This window comes from Peromyscus maniculatus, chromosome 6 (assembly GCF_049852395.1).
Source record: "Peromyscus maniculatus bairdii isolate BWxNUB_F1_BW_parent chromosome 6, HU_Pman_BW_mat_3.1, whole genome shotgun sequence".
Taxonomy (NCBI): domain Eukaryota; kingdom Metazoa; phylum Chordata; class Mammalia; order Rodentia; family Cricetidae; genus Peromyscus; species Peromyscus maniculatus.
Window position 1 is genome coordinate 84,418,256 of NC_134857.1, and position 27,891 is coordinate 84,446,146.

General features: G+C 38.8%; 1 protein-coding gene across 3 annotated transcripts in view; it reads right to left on the reverse strand.

The window, feature by feature from the left end:
• The window catches only part of Magi3 (membrane associated guanylate kinase, WW and PDZ domain containing 3), a 234,499-nt gene that overhangs the window by 44,998 nt on the left and 161,610 nt on the right, over positions 1–27,891 (reverse strand). For all 3 annotated transcript variants that reach the window (XM_042279633.2, XM_042279636.2, XM_042279635.2), the window contains exons 7-10: positions 14,200–14,257; positions 7,936–8,030; positions 4,336–4,524; positions 868–1,473 (exon numbers count right to left, since the gene is read on the reverse strand). In XM_042279633.2, the coding sequence (XP_042135567.2) occupies positions 868–1,473; positions 4,336–4,524; positions 7,936–8,030; positions 14,200–14,257 (948 nt within the window). The remainder of the gene's footprint in view (positions 1–867; positions 1,474–4,335; positions 4,525–7,935; positions 8,031–14,199; positions 14,258–27,891) is intronic.

The window sequence follows — 27,891 nt, forward strand, 5'->3', positions numbered from 1 at the left end:
GGTGAAGGCATTCAAGGGCTGCCTGGCTTGTTATATGGATACTGGTATCTGAACTCTACTGACACATTTTGTCAGCCCCATCACAAAGATTGTTTTTACCTGACTCTGAGCATACTGTACTACATCACCTGGAAACTATACCAAAATGGATAAAAAAATAAAAAAATGCAAAAAAATGCAAAACTCTCCTAAGCAGTAAAGTGTGCCTAAAATATAAAAACTAAGAGTCGAGGAGATAAGGAAGAAAGGCTAAACACTAGTTGTTCATTGGTATGGACTTAAGAAAGTCTACTGAAATTCAACTTTGTAGTTAGTCCTTAGAATTAGATTTAAAATGTCTAAGAGTGGTTCGTATCAGTTGATGACCTTGAAAAATTAAATTTCCCCTTTTTTTTCTTTACATAAGCTCTGTGAGATTTAATCAACATTTACAGGCAGACTGTAGAGCTTAAGACAAAGGAAAGGCTAACACCCCCTGTTTTCCTCATACATAAACATGTTGGAATTTAAAATCTCTGGTGTGGTCCAGAGTTATGAAGCACTACTGGCTAAAAAAGTCAATTTCTATTATCGCTATCAACTGAGAAAATGAAATTGAGAGGATGTGTTTTATTTGATGTAGCATAGTACCACGACTTTCTCTAATCATTAAAATTGTTATATTCATAAGGGACACGAATGAAACCACTAACCCTCAACACAGAGTTTAAAAAGATACTGCTTGTGAAACATGCAGACAGAGCCACAAGAAAAACGCACACTGATTGCCAGGGAAATGTGCTAGCAGAAGACACCTGCCCTGGCAGGGCGGGCAACGATGGGATATAAATGCTTGGAACGAAGAGTCACCCTTGCGCTGTCACTCACCTCCTCGTAAGATGAGCAAGGGGACATCTGCACCGACTGGGAACTGCTTCAGTACTTCCACCACTTGGAGATGTGTTAAATTCTGCACATTTTGGTGGTAAATTTCTTTGATGACATCCCCTTTTTGAAGGCCTTGACACCACTGGCTGTCCAGAATCATTTTCACCTTCTGTCCAGTTGGGCTGTCAGCAATCGCAAACCCAAAGCCTTTGGGGCCCTTGATCAGAGGGACAGTCACCAGTTCAGGCTGGGAGCCACCTGATGACGCCAGGGATGCTCTCTGTTCACTGGAATCTGATGGCCCATTGAGACGCTCACTGGCCAAGATCTGGCCTGGTTTTCCATTTTGATCCAAAGCCATTGCTCCTGGTTTAAAATCCTGAGTGTTCATGCACGTCTCTCCCTTTGTTAATGATTGTCCATTGATGACAGGAGTAGCAGCAACAATGTCCACGACAGGATCTTCACTGTCATCAGGAAGTGGATAACCACGGCATAAAGTAAGGTTGACATACTGGCTGACAGGTACCAACTGAAACATCTGGACAACATCTGCATGGGTGTGACCAAGGACACAGTTGCCATTGATGTCTACAATAACATCACCTGATAAAATATAATCATGTTAAAATATTAAAACCACCAAATAAGTTAATCTTTTTGCTGGAGGAAAGGCAAAAACAAAATCAGAAACTAAATTTGAATTCTGAAACTCTCTAATTGTTTATAAATACTGAAATGAGATTTGCAATACATATATTTGCTGTTAAAACTCTACTATAAAAAACAGATACAAATATCTTTTAAGATTTACTTTTAATATCTTCATTTATTTGTCTCTGTGTGTGTCTATGTCAGTGTGTATGTCATGCATGTGCAGGCAGTGACAGTGACAGGACAGGGTGGTGGCTCCCTGGAGCTGGGGGCACAGGTAGCTGTAAGCTACTGGGAACTGAACAACCGGGGTCTTTGGGAGAGCAGCGAGTGCTTTTGTTTTTTAACCATTGAGATATTTCCTAAATGTCAAATTATTAATTATTTTAACATCAAAGAGTTATAACCTCAAAATCAAGTCTATCATTTAAAAACTCTCCAAGTTTTATTGCATTTGTTATGTACTTTCTGAGCCATTACTAAGTAGCTATTCAAAACTCAGTACAGTGTGGGTAGGTATTTAGCACACACAAAGGAAACTAACTCCATTGGCTACTTGTACAAACAAGCTATTTATCAATGTCTCTTAACTCCATTCTAATGCAAAAAAAGAGGAAGGTGGAATGGCATGATCTCTCATCAGTTCATTTCACTTTAGGGTCTTTTCCAGAGATTTTGTATTTATTCTGAGTCTAATTTCAAACAGAGAAAGCAGCAGCAACAACAAAATCAAGATAACCAATGAGTATATTTTTAAAATACTGAAAGGTGAGATTAATCAATTCTTGTAAGATTCAATTTTGTCTTTCTCTTTTATAATAATATGCTCATTTTGTATTCATTACACAGAATTTCTTTTTTTATTTTTATTTATTTATTTTTGTTTTTTTCATTCCACAGAATTTCAACAATTGGCAATTTTAACACCACCTTGACTTTTGAAATTAGCTATCCAACAACAAAATAAAATAAAATTTCATTATCTCATCTATTTTCTTTTATTTCATATAATTATTTAAAATGTTACTGACAAAGGTATTTTGTTGCACTGAGACCTCAAAAAACAGGATGCATGGTGTTGAAAATGTTACTTTGCAGGGACTGGAAAGATGGCTCAGCCTTTAAGTGCAATGGCTGCTCTTCCAGAGGAAGATTCCCAGCACCACATGGAAACTCACAACCATTTGTAATTCTACTCTCAGGGTATCTGACACCCTCTTCTGGCTTCCACAGGCACTCATGTCATACAGACACAGATGCTGGCGAAACACCCACAAATATAAAATAAATAGTATTTTAAAAAAATGTTACTTTGTAGAAATTTGTTTAATCTAAGAGGATACAGAAATTAGATTAATTATAAACAAAGCTTTAACTTTTTACCTCCAAATGAAAAGTTTCTAAAAAGTTTCTAAAGTCCTTATACAAGTATTGAGTTTTTATGCAAATTAACTAACAGTTTTAGGTGAATGAGAAATTGCATTATGAAGCCTTGGATATATACCTACTTACCTATCTATCTATCTATCTATCTATCTATCTATCTATCTATCTATCTATCTATCTATCTATCATCTATCGTATGTGATGTGTTTCATGAACAAATGTTGAAAGGTTAAAATTGAAAATTAAATAGGAAACCTTTTCTATTAATGTTAAGATTAAGATCTTTAAGTTCATTAATTTTAAAAATAAAGTTGAATATAAATTTCAACTATTTTAGGTTTTCTTTTTTTAAAGTTTCTATCAATTCATTGAAAGGTACATGAGAGATTCTATAACTTAATTAAAAGTAACTTGATATTTATCATGAAAAATATCAGTAACAACTGAGTCATCCAAGTGTGAGTTCACATTACAACAGGATATAAAATAATAGATGATTTGAAAAGTCAAACTCTGCAATAAGGAACCCCAGTGGAACACTACCTCTTTGGAAAACAGTGTGTAATCCACCATAATATTCAGTAATTTGTCTTGAATCTCTTCCAAGGTCTTTAGAAACAAACAATGTCAGTCATATTAAAATATCTAACAATTACCAATTAAAGACTAGGAAAATTAAATACAAGACAACCTAAACTTTATGTAGCCTTATAAAAATAGTGATGATTGTATCTATAATACTTAACACAGTAGTTGAATTTTACTAACTTCAAGTAAGGCCAAGAAAGGGGGAAAAGTGGATTAAAATTAAGAATTTCTTTGTTATCACTAAAAAACATTTCAGTGGACTACTTTTCAAAAAGGTGATAAATAGATGTTAGGGAGCTATAAAAGTACCCTATAGGGCTGGAGAGATGGCTCAGTGGTGAAGAGCACTGGCTGCTCTTCCAGAGGACCCAGGTTCGATTCCCAGCAAATACCCATCTGTAACTCCACTCTCAGGGGATCTGACTCCTTCCTCTGGCTTCCTTGGACACATACATGGTATACATATATACATGCAGGCAAAACACCCATATACCTAGGAAAAAATTTTTAATGTACTCTACTATCAATCAAATAATCTTCTGAGATGGCTATTAAATATTAAGTTTCATACAGTCAAAATATTATCTAAAATTACACAAAATCAAACATTAATAAAAATGTTTTAACAGTTTCTTATTATAAAAACAGCTTTCAAACTAGCAATGTATTTAATTAAGGGATAAACTATCTTAATACAGCAATCTCAAGCTTCAATTACATAGTTTATTCTCTTTATTTATTCACACACATACACACACACACACACACACACACACATTTTTTGCTCTAATTTTTGTTAGTGCACTACGACTCTTCCAGTAATTCTGAAAACCTTGTTACCTGGTGCAATTTTCCCATCCTGAGCTGCGGGTCCATCTTTTAGTACATTTTTCACTTGCAGAAATTCATCAGGTCTATCTCCGCCAATAATGGTAAAACCAAATCCCATTGTACTCTTTTTTAGTGATGCTCGAACAAGGACACCTTTAAGTTGGGATGGATCCCGAGTAAAATGAGATCTTTCCACATCTGGGTCAAAAATAAGAATTAGATTTGAAAACAAAAATAATTATAATGAATAAACTGTATACAGCCAATCTTCAATATATTTGTATAACCTAAGTAAAAATAACAACAATTTTAAAAAAAACCCTAAAGAATAGGAAATCACAGAAACTCTGAAGGTACAGGAAAATTTAAGTTTGAAAAGAACTAAATCCTAGATATCTTTCCACGTGATGATTTTGAACCTAAGAATCAAAAATAACAATTTGGGTTTTTAAGTTTCAGGCCAAGAAATTATCATTCTTCCTGGGTGTCAAAGATTCTGGAAAATATGCAAATTACAGGAAGTGTTTGCTACAAGTTCTCCCTTCCAATGATGTCACAAGAGTTACCATACCCTGTTTAGGAGGCACTGGCAAAGGGACTTTGCTGCATTCTTTCCACCCTACCCAATATAAGGAAGACCCACTAGGGGGCAGCTCAGCACGGAGGGACAGTGGCCACCCCTCTGTATGCTCACAGCTTGCTGCTGTCCCTCCCTAGGTTGTGTTTTTCTCCCCCTCTGTCACTCCTCACTTGCTTAGTGCTAGCACAAACAAGGACAGGAATGCATGATCCCCACAGGCCACCAAGAATCCCCAATGGCCTTAAAGCTGGGCTCCTCTCATTCTTTAAATTTCACAGAATTTTTCCCCTTGTAATGAATCCATGTTTACAGAGCATCAAACTGTAACACCTCGGTCCAAAGGCTTGCGCACACACACAAAAGGTGTACTAACTCATGGCTTCGGAAACCCTGGCTTACTATTTATTTCACTTGAGGTCATGTAACCATGGGGGTTGAACACATGAGAACTCAAAATCCAAAATCAAATGCTAATGAGCCTGAGGTGTTTCTGGAGTGCTCATCCATGTGGCATCACAGGACTTCACTGCAGCCATGGTTCTGTCAATAAACACTGGCCAGAATGCCTTGGCCCAGGTTTGAGAATACCATCTGTTACAGAGTGCAGTATTTTCATTGTACACACAGTGTTTTCTGTTCTTATAGAGACATAACTTTTTTTTTTTTTTTTTTTTTTTTTGAGAGACAGGGTTTCTGTGTGTAACAGCCCTGGCTGTCCTGGAGCTCCATCTGTAGACCACACTGGCCTTGAACTCAGATCTTTGTGCCTCTGCCTCTGGAGTGCTGGGATTAAAGGTGTGCACCACCATGTCTGACTGAGACATAACTTTAATTGTGGGAAACTAATGTTTCCTGTCACATTCCTCAGAAAGTTAGTACATCTTTGTATTATGTCAGAATGCTTGATTTTAAATTGCTGGAAGGGAATTGTTGGGAACAAAATATGTCATATATGATGAAAATGCCATAAGGAAGTTCATTACTTCATATGATATCCTAAAAAATAAATTAAAAATTTGCTGGTCTTGTAAAAACAAAACAAAACAAAACAAAACAAAACCCCTAAATCCTTGTTGTGTGTGGGGAATTGTGACTAATATCTTTATAGGATTTCTGGACATCTTCAGAAATGTAAACACCCACTTTCTCTCTGCTTCACTGCCTCTTCTCTAGTTTTTCCCCCTTACCAATACTCCACTACTGCAGCCTCTCTCCATCAAGTTTTGTTTTTTTTGTAGTTTCTGTTATTTACAGTTAGATGAATTCTGAAAATATTAAATGGAAATAAACTATAAACTAAGTTGCACATTGTTCTGAGAAGTGTGGTGGAATCTTGTGCCACCTTGGTCCATCTCATCTAGTCCACAGTCATCCTTCCATTCATGTGTCCATGCCCTATACACTACCACTCGACAGCTGTTTGGTAGCCATTTGGTTTTCAGATCAACTCTTGTGGTAGTGATGCTGATGATTTGGACATATCAAAGAGAAATTGTGAAGTTTCCATGAAGTGAAAAGGTAGGGCTAAAGAGATGGCTCAGTGGTTAAGAGAACTTGATGCTCCTGAGAAGGATCTGGGTTTGGTTACCAGCACCCACGTGGTGGCTCACAATGTGTGTAACTCCAGTCCTGGAGGACCCAACACCCTCTTCTGACCTCTGTGGGCACTGCATGCTGGTGGTGCACAGACATACATGCAGGTAAAACATTCACACACTTAAAATAAAAAATAAATAAATGTTTTTAAAAGATTAAATTTATCCGAGGTATGTATACACAGGGAAAAGTTTACATAAGGCTTAATGCTATGCACTACTTTCGGCATCACCTGGTGGTCTTGGAATGTATTCTCATCCAATAAAAGGTGATTCTGTACCCATTTATAATGATGAAATCATTTATAAAGAATATCACTTATTGATTACCTCATAGCAAATACTACTATAAGCACTTTATTTATTTACACACATATTTAATAGAATAGTACCTTCCTCTTAAGATATCTTCAATGTCTTGAGAAGGTGTCTCCATAGGATGGTATTATTATTATTTCATAGGTGACAAAACAGGCATAGAGCCTTTAGGGAACTTAACCAAGGTTACATGATGAGATTTAAGCCTGCTCTTTAGCCAGCACATTTATCCACTATTTTAAATGACACTTCTCATTACATCTCAGGACCATTATCTACCATACTATGAATTCTTGGGGGTAAGAACTGATTCAATCTCAAACATTTTTAAATATCTAGTGACTAGTGAAGCATAGGACATATGAAAAGTACTAAAAAATATCTGTTAAACTGAAAATATTTGCTAAACTACATGCAAAGCTTAAGGAAGGCACCTATGTTTTTGAAGAGTAGCTGGAAGAAAGAACTATTTTTCTCACAGATAATACAAATGGGTCGTATTGTATTCTACAAAATAAGCAGAGAACTTGGTTGTAATGACACACGAAGAAAGGAAGGAGACAGAGGAGAGTAACATCCAAGAACTTCTTAAGCAGCTTTTCAAAGAAAGAAAGAAAAAAAAAAACAACTATGACTAGGTGCATTAAAACCTCATGCAACTTAAAATGTCTTCCGGGTGATTCTATACGGCCAATACCTACTATCCACACGACAGCCAATGGCTTAGGGAACTACTCTGGTGATTTACTTAGTACTGATTAATATTGGTCAGTAGAAAATCTTGAAGATTAAACCTATAGATTGACTTAAGGAGTTAACTTAGAAGCTATAGTGAACTAAAGATCTAATACTGAGCCAGGCTTCAAAAATAAAGGAACAACCTAGTCTTTAAAACCCAACCTCAAATTCATACAATTTCATGCTTAATCATGACAGACATCTCAGTATTCTCACAATATTTACATGATTTTGTAAAAAAAATTTATTCATATCTTTCACAGAAGCAAAACTTTGTCTGTTGAGTTTCAAAGATTTAGCAATAAAAAGTTCAAATTCACTTTCATTAATTCACCATACATATTTCACAATTTATTAGAATGAGCAAATAAATTCTACCTGGTTTTGCAGGATGAACTTCAGCCTGTCCTATCTGCTTTTTCCTTTTGGCTTCCTCCACTGGATTTTCAAACTGAGTTTTCTGGTTGAGGTGACTGTAAAATATAGAGAAATGTGCAGTTCGTTTAGATGAAAGAGTTCTATTTATTTTCCTATAAAAAACCTCATTGTATTCCATCACAAAGGTTAAGGAGTATGTCTCTTTAGGAAGTAGAACACAGAAAGGCTGAAAGCTAGTGGGCGGCCCAGGGGAAGACTAGAGGCCAACGGAGCTAGTGCTTCTCCACAAACCCCCGATGGAACCAACACCAGTTTACAAAACTCCAGCACAAGTTCTCCTCCTGCTGCGGCAATCAGAAGAACCGGCAACTGGTCAGCTCGTTTTCTAAGGCAATAACAGAAGAATCTGTAAGTTTCTCCAAAATCAATCAATCTACTCTGGAAAATATCAGAGTGGAAATCCCCTAGAACATTAATTCTCCATCTTCCTAATGCTGTGACCCTTTAATACAGTTCCTCATGTTGTGGTGATCTGTATGACAAATCCTAATTGGTCTTAATAAAATCCCGGAGCCAGATATCAGGGTAAATGCTGAAAGATCAGAGAGACAAAGGAACAAGTCACAGCCACCTCTTACCTCACCAGCTCCTCAGCCAAAACAGGACTGAGCTCCTGTCTCCTGCCTTACATTCCTTTTCTCTGCGCAGCCACATCACTTCCTGCTTCAACCTTCCTAGTGCTAGGATTAAAGGTGTGTGTACCTCTCAAGTACTGGGAGCAAAGGCATGGGATCCCAAGGGCTGGGATTAAAGGTGTGTGCCACCACTGCCTGGCCTCTATGGCTGACTAGTGACTGGCTTTCCCCTCGGATCTTCAGGCAAGCTTTATTTGTTAGAGTATCCACAAAATACCACCACAGTGACTCCCAGCCATAAAATTATTTTCTCTGCTACTTCATAACTGTAATTTAACCACTGTTGTGGATTGTAATGCAAACATCTGATATGCAGGATATCTGATATGCAACCCCTGTGGAAAGGGTTGTTCAACCCCCAGGTTGAGAACCACTGCTCTAGAACATCATCCTTGCATATTACATTATTACCTTTCTACTAATATTGTTATAGAACAACTCTGTTTTTACACTTCAGGTTCTTCACAATTACATAATAAATTAGTTAAATAAATGTAACATAACTTTAGCGGGACCTTGTGACTGAGTACATTAACAACTGACTCTTGGAAAGCTGCGAACGCTGAAGGGATGCTGGAACACAAAGGGGGCCTTGGGGCAGATGATTACCCAAAAGTCCTCAGTATTTTACAAGCTCCTACGTGTTACACTGGTACTCTGGAAAGCCACTTAAATGATAGTTACTTAAGACTGTAGTTGTGACAAAAGAATAAAAACTAAAAATGATGTTTGAAACCATGATGAGATATAATTCAGAAGCCATGTGATCATATTCTATTATGTCACAGCGTAAAGATTTTCGGCCAAATATGTTTTCCACTGAAAATCTGCTTCAACAAGCAGTGAAATTACTAAACACTGACAATTAAACACCAAACTATGAGAATTTCAGTCTATGACTACCTTTATATAGGTCAATTAATCATACAATCTATGTAAACAGGGAAGCAAATAATATTTCCTTTGTTGCCTGTGCTATTAATGGTGAAGGTAAGGAAAAAGATAAACAGAAACAATGAAATGGGCAACTATTACAGCAAGGGATGTTAGCTTTGCTTGTCCTTTGGGCTTCTAGAGTGTCTTTTAAAAACATTTGTTTTTATTTTATTTGTCTGGTGTGTGCCATGTGTGTGCTGGTGCCCTTGGAAGCCAGAAGAGAGCACTGGATCCCATGGAGCTAGAGTTACAGGCAGTTGTGAGCCACTGGGGTCCTCTGGAAAAGCAGTACACGCTCTCAAATGATGAGCTATCTCTCCAGCCCACCTCTAGTGCATCTTAACTTTCAACATATGAACAGGAACATATTAGCATTAAGAGAAAAAAAAAGCCTGAAGATTAGCACTTATAAAGAATCCTGTTTAGACAAGAACTCTGGCTGCCTTTTATATCATCATCTAGAATGACTCATTTTGCCACAATGGCTTTATATTTCTATCCTTCGTGATGCGTGCAAGAAGAGAGTAGACATGTAAATGAATAATATCCTTTTTCTAAAAATTCTTAGGTAACAGAATATAAGATTTGGTGGAGTAATCAACTGCATCTACTACATTAGACTATATTAAATCCCACCCTCCAAGAAAGAAATCAGTGAAAATAATATTCACTTTTTTTTAACTTTCTTTTTATTTATTGTTTGTGTCTTTCACATCGTGCATCTTGATCCCATTTACTTCCCCATCCCTTCATATCCTCCCTCTGCCCTTCCAACACCCCCACCAAGCTGTGTGACACAGTGAGTCACACAGTACACCCTTTGTCCATAGATCTGTCCTTGCAAGTGTTCATTGCAAAGAGTCATTGGTCTGGTTCGAGGCTGGTTTCTGCTACACTATTGATGCTGAGCCCTCACTGGGACTCCACTTGGATATTTGCCCTGGGTCATAGAGATCCTACAGCTTTGGGTATGCAGGACCAGTCCCTTCATGTGCTCATGTAGATCACAGATGGGTGGACATTGGGGTGGCCAACTCATAACCCTGGTTCTGGGCCTGGGTAGTCTCAGAGATGGTCAGCCTGCCAGCTCTCTCCTGTTCTCACCACCAGGGGGAGCTCTCCAGGATTGACCTGGCTAGTTCACCCCTTGCAGCAATGAGCAAGGGGCGGGACAGTTCTCTTGTTTTCATGTCCTTGGGGTTGGCTCTCCCACCCCTGGACTACCAGGGCCAGCTCTACTGTGTTGCCAGGGGAGTTGCAGGGGCCACTCTCCTGAGTGCTGCAGCTGGTGAGGGTAAGGACAGCTCTCCCACTTTTATAACCTCAGGGCCAGCTCTCTCACCTGCCACAGGTGGAGGGGGACATCTCTCCCCTGCCCACACCACCAGATGGCAGGTGAGGGACAGAGCCAGATCTCCCACCTCATGTTCTTGGGGCTTGTCCCCTACCCCTGCCAATAAGGTCAGCTCTGCCGTGCTGCCCAGGCAAAGTCCAGGACCCACTTTCTGAGGGCTGCAGCTGGTGAGCAAGAGGGAGGACATCTTCTCCTCGCTCCCACCATCACTCCGCAGGTGAGGGAGTGGTACTAGCTACGCCCCTCTCATGCCTTTAGGGCTGGCTCACCCTTACCCCATCTACAGGTCAACTCAACTGTGCTGCCCAGGAGAGGTGCAGGGCCTGTTCTCCAGAGTGCTGCAGCTGGTGAAGGGTTGTTCCCTTTGTTATTACAAGCACATATTAAGATGAATAGATTTATTTGTCTAGTCATGGAGTAAGGACACTCTCCAAGCAAAGAACTGCTTAAGTATGAGAGGAGACTATAACAGATCAGCAGAAAGGTGGCAAGATAAGCATGATTTAACATCTAACATATAATTTGCAATGTCATCTGCACTATAATTTTGTTCTTAATACCTAAATTTGAAAATGCATCATAACAAATTCATGAAGAATATAAGATATGAAACCAGATACATCTTTTGATTGTTGCCTAAGTGTATTACAATTCTTAATGCAATACAATCAGGACAACATTTCTTAATATGAAATTATTTCTTAGCTACTGAGATGGCTCAGTTGGTAAAGATACTTGCCACTGATCCCTAGGACTGACATCATGGAAAGAAAGAATGGTCTCCTGAGAGCTGTCCTCTAACCTCTTTAGCATGCTGTGGCATGTCCCTTCCCCCATTTTTAAAATTAAGTATTTCTACAGAAGGCCTGCAATTAAATTTTAGAACAATTTTGTTTTTAAAAAGATCTATTTCAGAATCTCATCTTTTAAGACAAATACAACAACAAAAAACCCTGAAAACTGCCACTGCAGTTAGTGTTGCTACTGCAAGATTCCTGACAAAAGTAATCATGGTGCCATCTGGTCTGACAAAGGAAGAGAGCCAAAGAGTAGCCATTCCAGTAACATCTCTTCATTTCACCAGTAAATTCACGGCAGACTACTACAGCTGAAACTCAGACCCAGTTAATCTGGGACTCGAGCCACATTCTGCAATGTGCATCTTGGGTACAACCTGTTATTTTTAATTTAATAAATTATCTTCTGTAAATGAGCTTGTTCTGAAATGATCAAATACAATCATAGTGCTGCTGTTATTTCTTACTCAGGTGTTGCACGCACCTCTGCTACAACCTGGAGTGGGCCACTGGAGGACTTGCCCTAAAGCTGCTTCAGTATTGTATCCTTGCTTCAAAGGAACTCAGCTAAAGATTTGATAACAGGCAAATGATTTCACCTCTTGATCATGTACTCACATTCACTTGGAGTGGGTAACAATGAGAATCATTACCTCAGAAATATTCAGCGGAGTCACTGGCAAGTAATCTTTCATTCAAACCTAATTCAACAGGCTAAAGAACAAGGGGCAGAAAAAATCCCAGACCCCTTCAGGTGGCCTTCAAATCTGCCTGTGACTTGAAAAACAACAACAAAAACACAGTTTCTTCCTGCAACTACTCATGCCCTAGAGAAAATAAAAATATCAAACGAGCTGATGATTACTTTGCATATCACATTACATCATTATCTGCAATATATTAAATAAAATTAGTAAACCTTTCCAAAGGAAGCAAACCATTGGAAATGGCATGTTATACAGCTACAGATGACTCTGAGTTGTTTCCTTAGGATACATACTTGCTTTTCAGAAGTGACTTCAAACATCTCTCTAAGTAAAGAAATGCAGTAACAACCTATATATTAAAGACCACAGTGGGAGTCAAAGATATTTACTTTAGGGATAATTACCAGGAAATGGCATTGATTTATAACAACTAGTATTGAAAATTAATCATAAAATTAGATTCTTTTGTTTTTGTTTTGAGTTTCTCTGTGTAACAGCTCTGGCTGTCTTAGAACTCACTTTGTAGGCCAGGTTGACCTCAAATTCACAGAGATCCACCTGCCTCTGCGTCCTGGGTGCTGAGATTAAAGGTGCTCGCCACCCCCACCCCCACCCCCCGGCAAAATTAGAAAATTCTTTAAACTTCTATATTTTTCCTGACAATAGTATTATTTTGATTTTGCAAATAAGGCAGCTCACATCAGCTTTTCTTCTTGTATCCTAATTATCTGCTGAGATACACTGGGCTAATGGAGAAGTCACTCAAACTTAAAACTTGTTTGTTCTCTGAAGAAAGAGCCTTCAGCTTTCTAACTCTCAAGCATTAGTTTAATAAGGTAAGTTCACTCACTGATCAGTTCTTTTCTTTATTTACAGAGCTTCCTTATGGCTGGGAGAAAACAGAAGACCCTCACTCCTCTGAATTTCCAGGTAACATTGAGGTTTCTGACACAAATGCTCCTGGCATCAACACCTCCGGTTAATATCCTATCTGTAGCATCCAGAAAGAAGGTAATTCTACTGTCTGAACAGTGTGGCAATCCAATACAGGGAAAGAAAGTTCAGAGGTGCAGGTGACCACTAACAACACCCACCGTGTGGTGTTCCTATCTGTTATATACAGTTCCTATCCTAACACAGCTGCATTAGAAGCAACTTCACTCCTTGAAAGAATCCTACCCTTTCTAGACCTCTTCAAAAGAGACCACACCTTTAATTATATACTTCGAAATTTTGGATCACTATATTACAGTGCCCGTAAGGCCTTTTGGAAGTACACACTGGCAGTGACAGAGGAGACCACAGGAGTTGAGTCACCCAGTGTCCATGTCCTGCCTTCCTCTTTAAAGAGTGCAGTCAGCAAGGACAGCCTCTGTGGCCATTAGTCCTTCACACAATCTTCCTGCTTCCTTTACTATCTTCTCCTTCTAACCCTTCCTTGTTCCTCCTTCCTTTCTCTTCTTTCCTTGGAGATGGGTCTTTATTGCTTGGTTCATCTCAAACCCCTGAACTCAAGGAATCTCCGTCCTCACCCTCTGGAGAACTGGGAGTAGAGACATTTGCTGCCACTCTGGCCTCCCCTCTCATGTTCTGTACTGAGAAGCCCAAAGCTAACTTCTGCAAAGTTCAAAGTCAGTGCAGAAAGTGCTCCTTCCTCTAGTTAAAACAACCAGCAAATCAGATCACAGAAACATAAGGTGTCATAGTTAGTACTCCTTAGAGCTGTATAGAAAAAGAAAACAGTTGGGGACTATTAACCCAAATAACAAACTTACTCAACATAGTATGTTCCATACTGAGGGTCCTCTATTTTCTCCCAGCCATAAGGAAGCTCTGCAAATAAAGAAAAGAATTGATCAGTGAGTGAACTTACCCTATTCAGTTAATGCTTGAGAGGATAGAAAGCTGAGGGTTCACGTCTCATAAAACAAAACAGTTTAAGTTTGAGTGGCTTCTTCATTAGCCACGTGTATCTCAGCAAGTAATCAGGACACTAGAACAAAAGCTGATCTTCGCTGGGTGCAGTGGCGCACGCCTTTAATGTCAGCACTCAGGAGGCAGAGTCAGGTGGATTTCTGTGAGTTTGAGGCCAGCCTAGTCTACATAGTGAGTTCTAGGCCAGGTGAGACTATCTAGTGGAACCTTGTCTAAAAGCAAAAACAAAAACAAAGACAAACCAACCAACCAAACAAACAAACAAAAAGCCAAAAAAAAAAAAAAAAAGCCAAATTAAAAAAAAAACCTAACATTAAAGCAAAAAAATGTTATCTGAATACAAGACATAAAATGAATAGTTTTTAGGGAGCTGGAAAGCTGGGGGAGAGGTTAAGTATATTGCTCTTGTAGAGGACCTGAGTTCCATCCTCAGCACCCACATCAGGCACACCACGGCCTGCAACTCTAACTCCAGAGAACCCAAGGCCTCTGCCCCCTCGGGCATTTGCGCTCATGTGAACACACCTATGTATATACACCCATACAAACGCAGACTAAATAAAAACACAAGTTATTGTAATAAATCACTGCTTATGTTTCTTTTAAGGTGCCTGATAAGGCTGATGTGAAACACACGTTCCCCTAAGTCCAATCCAAGCAGCAGCAGCTAATTATGTTTTCTACTTTTATGCATTATCACTTATTATATTCTGACCGACTTCTCAAAGAAGAACCAGCCTTGGATTTCTGCCATTTCAAGTGTGTGACCCAGATCTGTTTAAAACCTAAGCAAGGACCACCTTTTCCTTATATTAACTCCAGCAGAGCATCTGAAAGAACCAACTTAATTTCCAGTACCTTGTGTAATCTTTGTGTGATCTGCTTTGGTAACAAACATCTTACATAGCATTGCCATGTATTATTAGTTCCAAGAGACTAGTTAAGAAAATATGAGAAAAACTGAAGTCACATTCAAATTTCTGATAATGTGGAAAAAACAACAACAACAAAACCAAACCAAACCTGACCTTTCCAAAATAAACTGCCTCTGCCAAAATCCTCTTCTTTCCCATTTTGTATTCCTTGAACGATCAGGTTCTTGAAGAACCATTTTAATAGGTATGTATGGATTAAACTGGCAGGGATGTTTCTAGCTAGTGGTTGTAGTGTTTCCAATTGTAAATAGAAACTGAACAAGAAGAAACTTTGTTTTTCATCTTTTTGAGACAAGGTCTCATTATGTAACCAGCCTGGCCTTGAATTCCAGATATCTACCTGCTTCTGCCTCCTGAGTACTGGGATTATAGGCTTGTGACACCACACACAGACAAGATCTAGTTAAAAAGCAAAATCTATAGTTGTACATTATGATATCCTATCCCTTTATTTTCCTTTTAAAAATTCTACTATGTGTATGGGTGTTTTGCCTGCATGTATGCCTGGTACTTGTGAAGGCCAGAAGAATGTATCAGATCCCCAGAGGTTGAGTTACTGATATGAGTCACCATATGGGTGCTGGGAATTGAATTTAGTTTCTCTGCAAGAGCAGCCAGCGTGCTCTCTCTCTCTCTCTCTCTCTCTCTCTCTCTCTCTCTCTCTCTCTCTCTCTCTCTCTCCCCCTCTCCTTCCCCCCCCCCCCCCTCTCTCTCTCTCTCTCTCTCTCTCTCTCTCTCGTTTGCATTAGTGTTTTGCCTGCATGTATGTTTGTGTGAGGGTGTCAGATCTCCTGGAACTGGAATTACAAACAGGTGTGATCTGCTATCTGGTTGCTGGGAATTGAATCTTGGTCCTTTGGAAGAGCAGTCAGTGTTCTTAACCGCTGAAACATCTCTTCAGCCCCCAGGCCAGTACTTTTAAACCACTGAGCCATGTCTCCCGAGTCTCTTTATTTTCAATTCCTTTGGAATGCATACGCTATAAACAAAATGCACTGGATAGAAGACAGGCTTAGAATACATGAAAATATTTTATGTCACTAATATTCAGTTATGACATGTCAATTTCATAAACAAAATACCATTGTACAAATTGACAAACTATATACTACTTTTACTATAATCCCAGCACTTGGGAGGCAGAGGCAGGCAGATCTCTATTAATCCAAGATCAGCCTGGTTTACAGAATGAGTTCAAGGGCAGCCAAGGCCACACGGACAACTCCTGTCTCAAAAAATAAAAACAAACAAAATTTTTATTTTGAATTCAGAATAAAGAGAACATGTTATTAGCTTCTTGAAAAACTCTTGAATTACCCCATCTCTTATCTCTTTTGAGTTTTAAAAACATTTTGAGAATTTCATACATGCACAGAATTATTTTGATTACATTCACCCTCAGCCCTCCCCTAACTCCTCCCAGATCTGCACTCACAGCTTCAACCTCTTTTGTTATCTATACATAACTGGTTAGTGTTTTCCAAGTCTCATGAGTTTTTATGGTTTTCCTTTGAAGAACATGGTTGAACTGTTGAGGTAGAGAAAATGAAAACTAGGGTGTACTGGTTAATCTTGTCAACCTGATGAGATCTGGAATCAACTAAGAGCATGCCTTTGGTTAGGTCAGTGAGGGCAATTCTAGGATAGACTAAGGGGAGAAGAGGTCCCCTTGTTTCCCACATTGGGTGGTACTTTCTTCCTGTGATACAAAGAGATCCAAGGAAAAAATTCGTGCCTCCCCAGCCTGCCTTCCCTTCTGATTGGTGAGTGTATCTCCACTACTGCCGTCCTCCTTTTACTGAGAGGAAGACAGCTTCTTAGACTTCCACAATATGGACTGAAGACCAGTGGCTCTCCATGGGTCTTCTAGGCCTCCAGCACAACACAGGGACAGCTGAGACATGCAGCTTTGTGAATTACAAGTAGCTACCAGATTCTCAGCTTCTCCAGCATGTACACAGCCATTGCTGGACTACATGGCCCCTATGAGTTAAACCCATCCAAGCAAATCTCCCTTATAATATATATTGATACTGTTTCTCTACAGAACTCTAATTTAAAATAAAAAAAACCCACCAAAGTAACAGAAATGTGAAAACTTTAAAAAAAATTATGAAGTAATGAGATATAATTTGGTTCACTTTGATCCTATGCAATTATATTTGTAAGAATACACAATAACACCGAAGTATAATATTATCAAGACAAGGCTTTTTTCTTCACTAGACACTGTCTTGAGACAGCATGGAAAGCAAGCACTGCTAAGTCAGGATAACTTCTGTAACAGTAGCTCGATTGATGTTCTGTCTTTGGAGAGGGCTAGAGGAGCGAAGAAAAATGGTAACACTCTTTACAAAGTATGCATAAATACTCAAGAAGGATAAAAGATAAACATAAATATATTGCAGCAGGAACTTGGAAGTTGACTCTATTTAGCACATAGCAATTAGCCTTCCTTAGGAGAGCAAATGTGGTAATCTGTCTTCTGAGTTACTTCTCATAATTTTAAGTCATTGCCACTTACAGCATTAACAGTCTCTATATTAATTAATTAATACAGGTAAAGAAGTGGTTTGTTACTTCCCTTTTAAAATGAAGGTGGTAACAGATTAAAATGCCTAGCAACAATATACACTTTCCTTTCCTTCCTTTCTTCTCCCTGCCTCCTTTTGATTAAAAATATTAAGAACACAATGCAGTTCTTGATTAGACAGGAAAACAGAAGAGAAACGACAAGATGAAGACAGGGTTTGGAGGGCGTGAAGAGGAATACAATCAACTCTGAGACTAGCTATTGAAAAAAGCTACCATGTAGAGATGTTTCAGTGGTCTAAAAGACAAATCAGAGACAATGAAGTAATTCTAGACAACTCAAAAAACACTGAGGTGTTAAGAATGCCTTCCCAGCGCCATTGCGGAAGACAGCGCCTACACAACTCATTGAACATGGACCTATGGAACTGGTGCCTACAGAGAGCCTTCACCCCTACATTCCAGAGTCTCTGGTCCAGGAAGGTACTCTGCATGCTACCAAAAGAGAAACATAAACACCAAGTCAGCCACAAACCCAGGTAAAACGAAAGACTACTGGTCTAAAAAATGAAAAAGAAATGTAGTGATAAAATGTCTCCTAAAGATATTATACTGTACTCATAGATCAGTGTCTTGTTCGGCCATCTTCAGAGAAGCTTTGGCCTGCAGCAGATGGGAACAAACACAGAGACCCTCAGGCAGACTTTGCACAGGGAGTGAGAGACCTTGGAACAGTCAGCCTAAGTAGGATGTCTCCATCAAATCCCTCACTTCAGAGAAGAGAAGAGGAGAGGAGGCAATGGAGTGTAAGAGCCAAAGGGGATGCAGGACACCGAGGAAACAGGACTCTCTAAACCAACATGAGCAAAGCGCCCATGAACTCAGAGACTGAAGCAGCAGCATGCATGGGGCCTGCGTCGGTCTCACCAGGTCCTCTGCATATATAGTATGGCTTCCAGTTTAGAGCTTTTATGGGATTCCTGAGTGTGCAAATGAATGGGTCTCTGATTCTTGTGTCTTCTCTTGGGCTCTTTTCCCTCTGTTGGTCTGTCTTGTCCAACTACATTGTGATATTTTTTGTTTTATCTTTTTGTATTTTGTTAATTAAAAAAATGAATGAATGAAAATCTATACACTAGGGTAAAGGTTAATAACTGAACTGTTATTATACCCACTAAGAGAGGGAAAATCAGTTTTCTCTCTCCAATGGAGTGACACTGGGTATATCAACCACTCCAGGGCAGTGTTTTTGTTTGTTTGGTGGGAAAAAACTTTAAAGTTTGGTGGGTACAGAGGAGGAGAGGATCTGGGACTTGGGAGAAGGGAATAATATAATCAAAATATCTTTACATTTAAAAATTGTTTTAAATAGTAGTAAAAAGAATATATTCATGTTTAAAATATTACAAGCATATCAAAGGAGAAGAAATAAACACAAGATGTATCTTATACTTAGACCTAACTGATGTGTCTTTGTAGTACATTTTTACCTTTGCTAAATAAAATAAAATGCAGACTAAAAAATGCCTTGCCTTTTTAGTAATCACAGATAATTTGGCAGAGCAGAGAAAAAGTTGTATGCAAAGACAGATGAGTCTTATAAATAAGTGCCAATTACAACAACCCCAGAGTGCCATATTAAGGAATTTGATCTTTTCTTTTGTGTGTGGTACATGTGATGTATGTGCATGGTACATATGAGCATGGAGGGCAAAGGAGGACACTAGGTGTCTTCCTCTAGAGCCCTCCACCTTATTTTTTAATTGCATTTATTTGTGTGTGTGTGTGTGCGCACACGTATGCCATGTGCACACATGCCAAGGAATATGTGTGATGATCAAAGAACAACTTGCAGGAACTGGTTTTATCCATGTGGGATGCAGGGATTGAACTCAGGTGGTTGACCTTGGTGGCCTTTACCTGCTAAAGCATCTCATGGGCCTTCTACCTTAGTTTTTGAGACAAGGTCTCTCACTGAACATGAAGCTCACCATTTCAAGTAGGCTGGCTGGCCAGTGAGCACGCAGGAATCCACCTGTCTCTGACCTACATGACTGGGTGACAGGGATACATGACTGTGCCTGTCTTTTATATGGATGTTTGAAATTCACATTCAGGTCCTCTTTACTGCACAGTAAGCATTCCTACTCACTCAGTCATCACCCCAGGCTCATGATCTTATTTTGATGATAATAAGAATGATTAAGCAGGACTGTGACATGATTAAATTTATATTTGTGAAAGATTACAGGCCATCAGTAACAGGAAGAAACAAAATGGAGTGATATAACAGTAGACATTAATAGACTGGGGAATAAATTATGAAGGCTGGAGGTAAGGCATTGGTAGTAGGAATGAGGAGAATGGGCATGTAACAAAGAAAAGGAAGTGAGAGTGACAGGATCGATGGTTACTACAGAGATTGAGAGAAGAAAAGAATGGGAGAGGAGGCCAAGGGGATTCCTCACTTTCTAGTTCTCTTGACATAAAAATGATAGACGTACAGTTACTTGACTTGTTGCTGTGACAAAATGCCTAACAAAGCAACTTACGGAAGGAAGAATTAGTTGTGACTCACAACTTAAGTGTCCAGGCCACCATGGTGGGGAAGGCACTGCAGCAGGAACGTGAAGCAGCTGGTCTCGTCGCTTCCATGGTCAGGAAAGGAGCTCAGCTCACTTTCTCTTATTATTCAGTCTGGAATTTCTACCCAATGGATGATGCTATTCATTCTCTGGGTTATCTTCCCTCCTAGTTAAACCTTTCTGGAAACATGCTTACAAAAGTGCTAAAGTCAAATCTAGCCAATTTTTGATAATCTCATGTAACAAAGATTAACTACTACAACACATTATCAAGTACTTATTAATAACAAATATGAAAGAATAGTTGCAGGAACTAAAAATATAAAAAGATTTGGAGGAACTTAGGAGACATAATAAGCATTAAAAATGTCCTAATGCTGTGTCTAGCACAAGTAGACATTTAAGAAATGGTTAAGTTTTTAAAAGCTGCAATGCTAGAATTTAGTACTTAACTGCAACAACAAAAACAACAACAGTGAGGGAAAGGCTTAGAATAACGAGTTTTTGACTCAAACAACAGAGAAGATGATCATTTGTTAACGGCAAGAAGGAAAGATATTCCATTTCTGTGGTCTGAAAACATCCTGACGGGTATCTATGACGCTCCAGGCAATACGAACCTAGCTAGATTCGACAGATAAATATAGGAAAATAAACACTTGGTAGACAGCACAGGGACAGCCATGGCAGTGGCTAAGATTACTTGAACTGTGAACAGAGAAAGGTGAAAAACAAACAGGGCTTAGGAATACTGCTGTAGTAGAAAGTGGAAGGATCAACTCCAGTCTCCGGGAAGGAGTCAATGACAGAAGGAGTCATGACCAACACTGACAAAGCTGTGTAAAGCTGGGAGGAAGAGCCACCAAGATCTATCAAGCTAGACAATCAGGTTATTGGTAATGTTAAGAAGAGCAGTTCTAGGCTGGGCATGGTGGCACATGCCACTAATCAAAGCACTCAGGAGAGAGATGTAAGTTTATCTTTGTAAGCTTGAAGCCAGCCTGGTCTACACAGAGAGTTAGTTCCAGGCTAACCAGGGCTACATAGTGAGACCTTGCCTAAAAAACATAAAACAAAAAAACAAAACAAAACAACAACAAAAATAAAATAAAGTAAAAAAGAGTCAGGTGGTGGTGGCACACACCTTTAACTCCAGTACCTGGGAGGCAGAGGCAGGTGGATCTCTGAGTCTGAGGCCAGCCTGGTCTACAGAACAAGTTCTAGGACAGCCAGTGTTACACACAAAGAAACCCTGTATGGGGGTTGGGAAGGCTTGAGAAAAGCAGTTTAGTGAAAAGTTGGGGGTTGAGGTGGGAGCTAAATGCAAGACTATTGCAATCACTATAATTATAAAATAGAGGTAGAGTCCTTAACAAGAGATAACCTTAAAAAAAAAAGCTTATGAAAAAGATATTGTAAGAACTGTGTAAAGGATGTAGGGTCAAGGCCAAGAGAAATACCTTTATTTGGAGAATAGGAAAGACTTAACTAACCTCACTATTTTTTCCTCTGTTAGAAATGGATGCATTTTCCCCTAAACAATTGACTCAAAAGAGCAAAACTATTTTTGGCATATTAAGCAGCTGGATGGTTTTAATGCCCATGAATACATCCTTTCTCTTTTTCAAAACGAAGTTTTTCTTACTTAAATGTATGAGTTACAACTGCTTTCTCATAGTGGAGGTCTATTCAGCTGGTAACTTTCTATTATCATCCTCTAAGCTCCAAAATGAATTCAATATCCAATATATTTATAAGATGCCTTTGGTAAACATGTAATCTTAATCGTTCTTTCATCATATAATAAATGGGTGGGTTGAGAGTAGAACAGAATCATGATGTTGTATTTTTAAGATAATTACTTAAGCCAAAACACTAATTATTTTATTTGAATGGAAGATAAGTATGTTCATCAGTTAAATCATCAGATAGTGTGGAGACAGAACTGGGTTCAAATCTCAGAAGACTGGGAAAGAAAGGACAAGTTTTACAACTGGTGAAGTTTTCCTAGAAAATCTTAAATGATCAGTGGATGGCAAACAGTATCTTACACTATACACTCCTACATTCCAAATATTGTTTCTTCCAACATCTACTCAGTATAAAGCATGATGAAGAATACCAGTGAGTGTCAGATATAGTCTATAGTGAAAATAGTTAACTGCAGAGCTGTTCTTTTCTGTGAAAGGAGATAAAGTGCACAGAGAAAGTGGTAAAAGAGGCTGAGGGTCACAATCAGGGCCTCTATATACAGGCAACATTAGAATGTATATCTAGGTGTAACCCAGTGCTGAAGGTGTTTAAATATTCTTCGAGTCAATGCACAGGAACCATGTGAACGGTCTTTGTTTGTTTGTGCGTATCTTGGTGTGAACACGAACCATATGAATGGTCTTTGTTTGTTTGTGTGTATTTAGGTGTGGATACGCACCATGTGAACGGTCTTGGTTTGTTTGTGTGTATGTAGGTGTGAACACCACCACGATGTACATGTGGGGGTTACAGAACAACTTTCAGCAGTTCGTTCTCCCCTTTCACCATGTGGGTTGGGAATGAAGGTGGTGGTCAGGTTTGGCAGCAAGCCATCTTTACCTGGTGAGCCATTTGGGTGACCCATATTGTCTACTTTTGAGAATCAAAGGGGACATTATTAATAATCATATTGTGATAAAAGAAATAGTCCAAATTCCTCAAGTCCAGAGAGAAGAGTAAGAGAAACATTCCCAGTTTCTTTGAGCCCCTCAGTTCCTTCCACAAAGAAAACAGTAGCTTACCTGAGTAGTGAACTTTACAGAATACATTCAGTATACTTGAGACTCTAGAACTCCAGTTTCAGCTACTACCTGCCTGCTGAGGAACATTCTAGTCTCTCCTCTACCATGTCTGCCTCATGGGAGAAGAGTACAGGTACTTACTTAATGCTGGTTCCTACAGAGGTAAAGTAGAGAGCATCCATATAGATGCAGAGTACACACTCACTGGTTAGCCCACATCTGACTTCATGCCTGTAGCTTGTATCTTAGTTTTATTGTGACTCGAAACTAGTGAATGAAGACAAGTATTTATCACCTTCCACAGAACATTACAGAATTAGGAAAATACTGTCCTCAAGGGTCATCAAATTAATCTGAAAGACATCACAGCTTCTCTCCCTTCCCTGCCTCCTCTAGCCTGGTAACTTTCCCCCTCTGTGGTAGTTGCCCCTATATGTAGTGGCCCCTATAATCTCATAGGGAGTGGCACTATTAGGAGGTGTGGCTTTGTTAAGAGGGGGTATGGCCTTGTTGGAGGAAGTGTGTCACCGTTGGGGAGGCCTTTGAGGTTCCCTATGCTCAGAATACCATCCAGTGTGTCAGCTGACTTCCTGTAGCCTGTCTATTAAGATGTAAGGACTCTCAGCTCGAGCACCATGTCTGCCTCCTTGCCACCATACTCCTCCCCATGATGATAATGGACTGAATCTCTGAAACTGTAAGCAAGCCCTCTAAATTAAATGTTTCCCTTTATAAGAGTTGCCCTGGTCACGGTGTCTCTTCACAGCAATGAAAAGCTAACTAAGACACACTCCCTCTTTCTTTTCTTCCAAACATTTAAGTCTCTGATGAAGGGATACACAGGTAACTAAGGCAACACCCTTGCTCTTGAGGGCTGGTATCTAGTTATAATACAACATAGCACAGCATATGACTAGAGACAGACAAGTCTTATTCTACCACTAAAGTACAGAGAAGACAGCATCTAATTCAAAGATAAAAGAACACAAAGGGGTCCCCGAAGAAACCCTTTAGAATTGTGCTTAGAATAATAGGTATGAGTCAGGAACTTTTGCTGGTTCCTGGCAAAAGAAATGGACATATGACAAATAAGACAAAAGTATATCAGATTTGCCATGAAAACAGTTTGAACAACATGGTTCAATTGCTAAAATAAAAGTCCTCAATATTTTATATACACATGTGTATGTGCATATAAACTACAGCTGTATACACAGTGATATGTATCTAATACAGCATATGTAAAACCAGATGTTTAAAATGGAGACGACTTCATAATTGTCAGCACCTTAATGCTCCTGAAAACGCCTCATATGAGGTATCTGAGAATGCTAGCTCAACTTCTATTTATTTTATTATTGGCTTGGGCATTATGTTTGTATTATCTTCAATCAACAGTATTTCTGTTTAAATCTCTTAAAGCAGCATTTCATTTTGTGTGGGTTACTTTTAAAGCTACATATCATAAGTACAAATGGGCTCAAGTAAACTGCAAAACTTTAGTATCATGGAGGGGTTCACAGTCAACATCTTCTGGATAATGTATGTGGCAATTTTGATATATGGAATGAGTAAGAGTGCCATTACCAAAATAGTACATAAAATAATAGTTTATTTTATATAAATATTTTTATTTTCAACAATGTTATGACAATAAGTTCCAATGTTTTCTTCTAGTATACCATTACATAGTTTTAATACCAACATCTTGGAGACTACTAGTGTTAAGGATGTATCAGAGGAGTAGAATAGAGAAGAATATAAAACAAAAGCCCCAGACCTTTAATCCTAGAGTATGGGGAGTAGCAGGATGACTACAGAGGTTTGAGGCAGCCTAGGCTACAAAACTACACATTATTTGTAACACCTCAATGGCACACATATATGTGTTCACAGTAAAATGCTTTCAGTTTTTTTTTATATGTTGGTAATTTTGACTAATACATTGACAAAATTAAAAAAAAAATAGTAACAAAGCAAATACAAAAACAACCAACCTCCAGGAACTGAGAGCTTTCTAGGGAGCAAGAAGAGGCAAGAGCTACTAACCTTGGTCTAATGCTCAAGGAAATGAAGTCTATGAAATAAATAGACCAAAGATGTCAAATTTACTTTTAAATATGTGCATCTGACATGTCAATGAGACAACTAAAAGAGGCTCAAAAGCAATAAGTAACACAGAAATTAGTTCAGAATGAAGGACAAAATACTAGAGATTAAGTGGGTCAGATACAGTCAGTCAATAGAATGAGAGGAACAAATATCTCCCACTAAAGAAAAGAGAAAATACAGAGAATTGAGCATAAAGTGGATTAGGGAGTAGGAAAGAGAACAAATCAAAAAAAAAAAAAAGAAAGAAAAAAAAAGACAAAGACTAATAAATATGCACAACCTGAAAAGTCAGTTTTTAAAGTATTACATATTGCAGTTTGCCTATACAATGGCTAACTTCACCATCACAAAGGACTTACTTTCTTTTTATAAAGAAAATACAGGGGCTGGGCAAGGGTGCAGCCTCCAAGCCTGACCACCCAAGTTTGATTCTTGGAACTCGCATGGCAGGAGAGAACAGAGAATTATTTCCTTTCCTCTCACCTGTCACCTGCCTTCTCCTTTGTCCTCTACCTCCCAAGCACTGGAATTATAGGCATGTGCCACCATACTCAGCCTTCTCCCCTTGTTTTCTTTCTTTTTAATTAAGTTTTTAAATCTATGTGTATGTGTGTGTATAAGCTGGCACCTACAGAATCCAGAAGAAGGTGCTGGATACCCTGGAGCTGGAGGTGCAGGCAAGTGTGGGCTCCTCACCTCCCACCCCCTGCCCCACAGACTCTCCCCATTCCTCAGTATCAGGAACGTTTTATCCAGAACCCCCAGTGGCCACACCTATGAGGATGCCAAAAAATTCCCTACCAAGCAACACACAGCCATCATATTCTCCTAAGAACCAAGGAACAAAACACCCAATCAACAAAGATGAGATTATCAGCACCTAGAATCATAATCTTCCCAAAGCTGGGTGCCCAGACACCAGTGTAAAACATAGTAACAGCCAGGACAATATGGCTCCACTAGAGCCCAGCAACTCTACCACAGTAAGCCCCAAGCATTGTAACACAGCTGAAACACAAGACAAAGACCGTGAAATAGCCTTTATAAATGTGATAGAGGACCTTAGAGAGGAAATAAATAAATCCCTTACTGAAACCTATGAAAACACAAACATTAGAAGGAAATAATTAAGAGTTCAAGACTTGAAAGTGGAAACAGTCAATAAAGAAAACCCAAACTGAGGGAAGTCTGGAATGAAAAATTCAGGAACTCGAACAGGAACTTGAACAGGAATTTCAGAGGCAAGCTTCACCAACAGAACACAAGAGATGGAAGAGAGAATCTTAGGCATTAAAGACACAACAGAAGAAATGAATACCTCAATCAAAGAAAATGTTAAATCTAAAAAACTCCTGGCACAAAACATCCAGGAAATCTGGGACACTATGAAAAGACCAAACCTAAGAATAATAGAAATAGAAGAATGAGAAGAAAGCCAGGTTAAAGGCACAGAAAATATTTTCAACAAAAGCATAGAAGTAAATTTCCCTAACCTAACGAAGGAAATGTCTATCAAGGTACAAGAAGCATATATCCAACACCAAATACACTAGACCAGGAAAGAAATTCCCTTCTACACATAACAATAAAAACACTAAATGCACAGAACAAAGAATATTAAAAACTGCAAGGGAAAAAGTGTGTAACATATAAAGGCAGACTGACTAGATTAATACCTGACTTCTCAATCAAGACTCTAAAAGCCAGAAGGGTCTGGACAGATGTTCTACAGACTATAAGAGACGAGAGATGCTAAGCCAGACTACTATACCCAGCAAAACTTTCAATCACAATACAAGAAGAAAATAAAGACATTCCATGAAAAAACAAATCATCAGTATTTATCTACAAACCCAGCCTTACATAAGGTGGTAGAAGAAAAATTCCAACCTAAAGAGGTTAAACACACCAAAGAAAACACAAGAAATAAATTAGTCCAAGACCAGCAAATCAAAAGAAGAGAAACAACATACACAACAACAACATAACAAAAATAAACAAATTTGTTCATTAATATCTTTCAACATCAATGTTGTCAAAAATAAAAAGACACAGAATAATAATAGATTGAAAACAGGATCCATCCTTCTGCTGCATCCAAGAAACACCTTAATATCAAGGACAGACATCACTAAAGGAGATCAAAGGGATACAAATTAGAAAAGAAGACAAAGTATTTATTATTTATTATTTGCATATGATGACAATATATATAGGTGACCCTAAAAAATTCCATTGGGGGCCGGGCGATGGTGGTGCACGCCTTTAATCCCAGCATTTGGGAGGCAGAGGCAAGTGGATCTCTGTGAGTTCGAGGCCAGCCTGGTCTACAGAGTGAGTTCCAGGACAGGCTCCAAAGCTACACAGAGAAACCCTGTCTTGAACCACCACCACCCCCCAAAAAAATTCCACTGAGAATCCTACAGCTTATAAATACTTTCGGCAAAGTAGCTGGATAAAAAATTAACTCACAAAAATCAGTAGCCCTCTGACAAATGACAGAGTGAGGAAGAAATCAGGGAAACAACTTTCATGATGGCCTCAAAAAATATAAAACATATTAGGGCAACTGTAACCAAAGTAAAAGCTTGTAT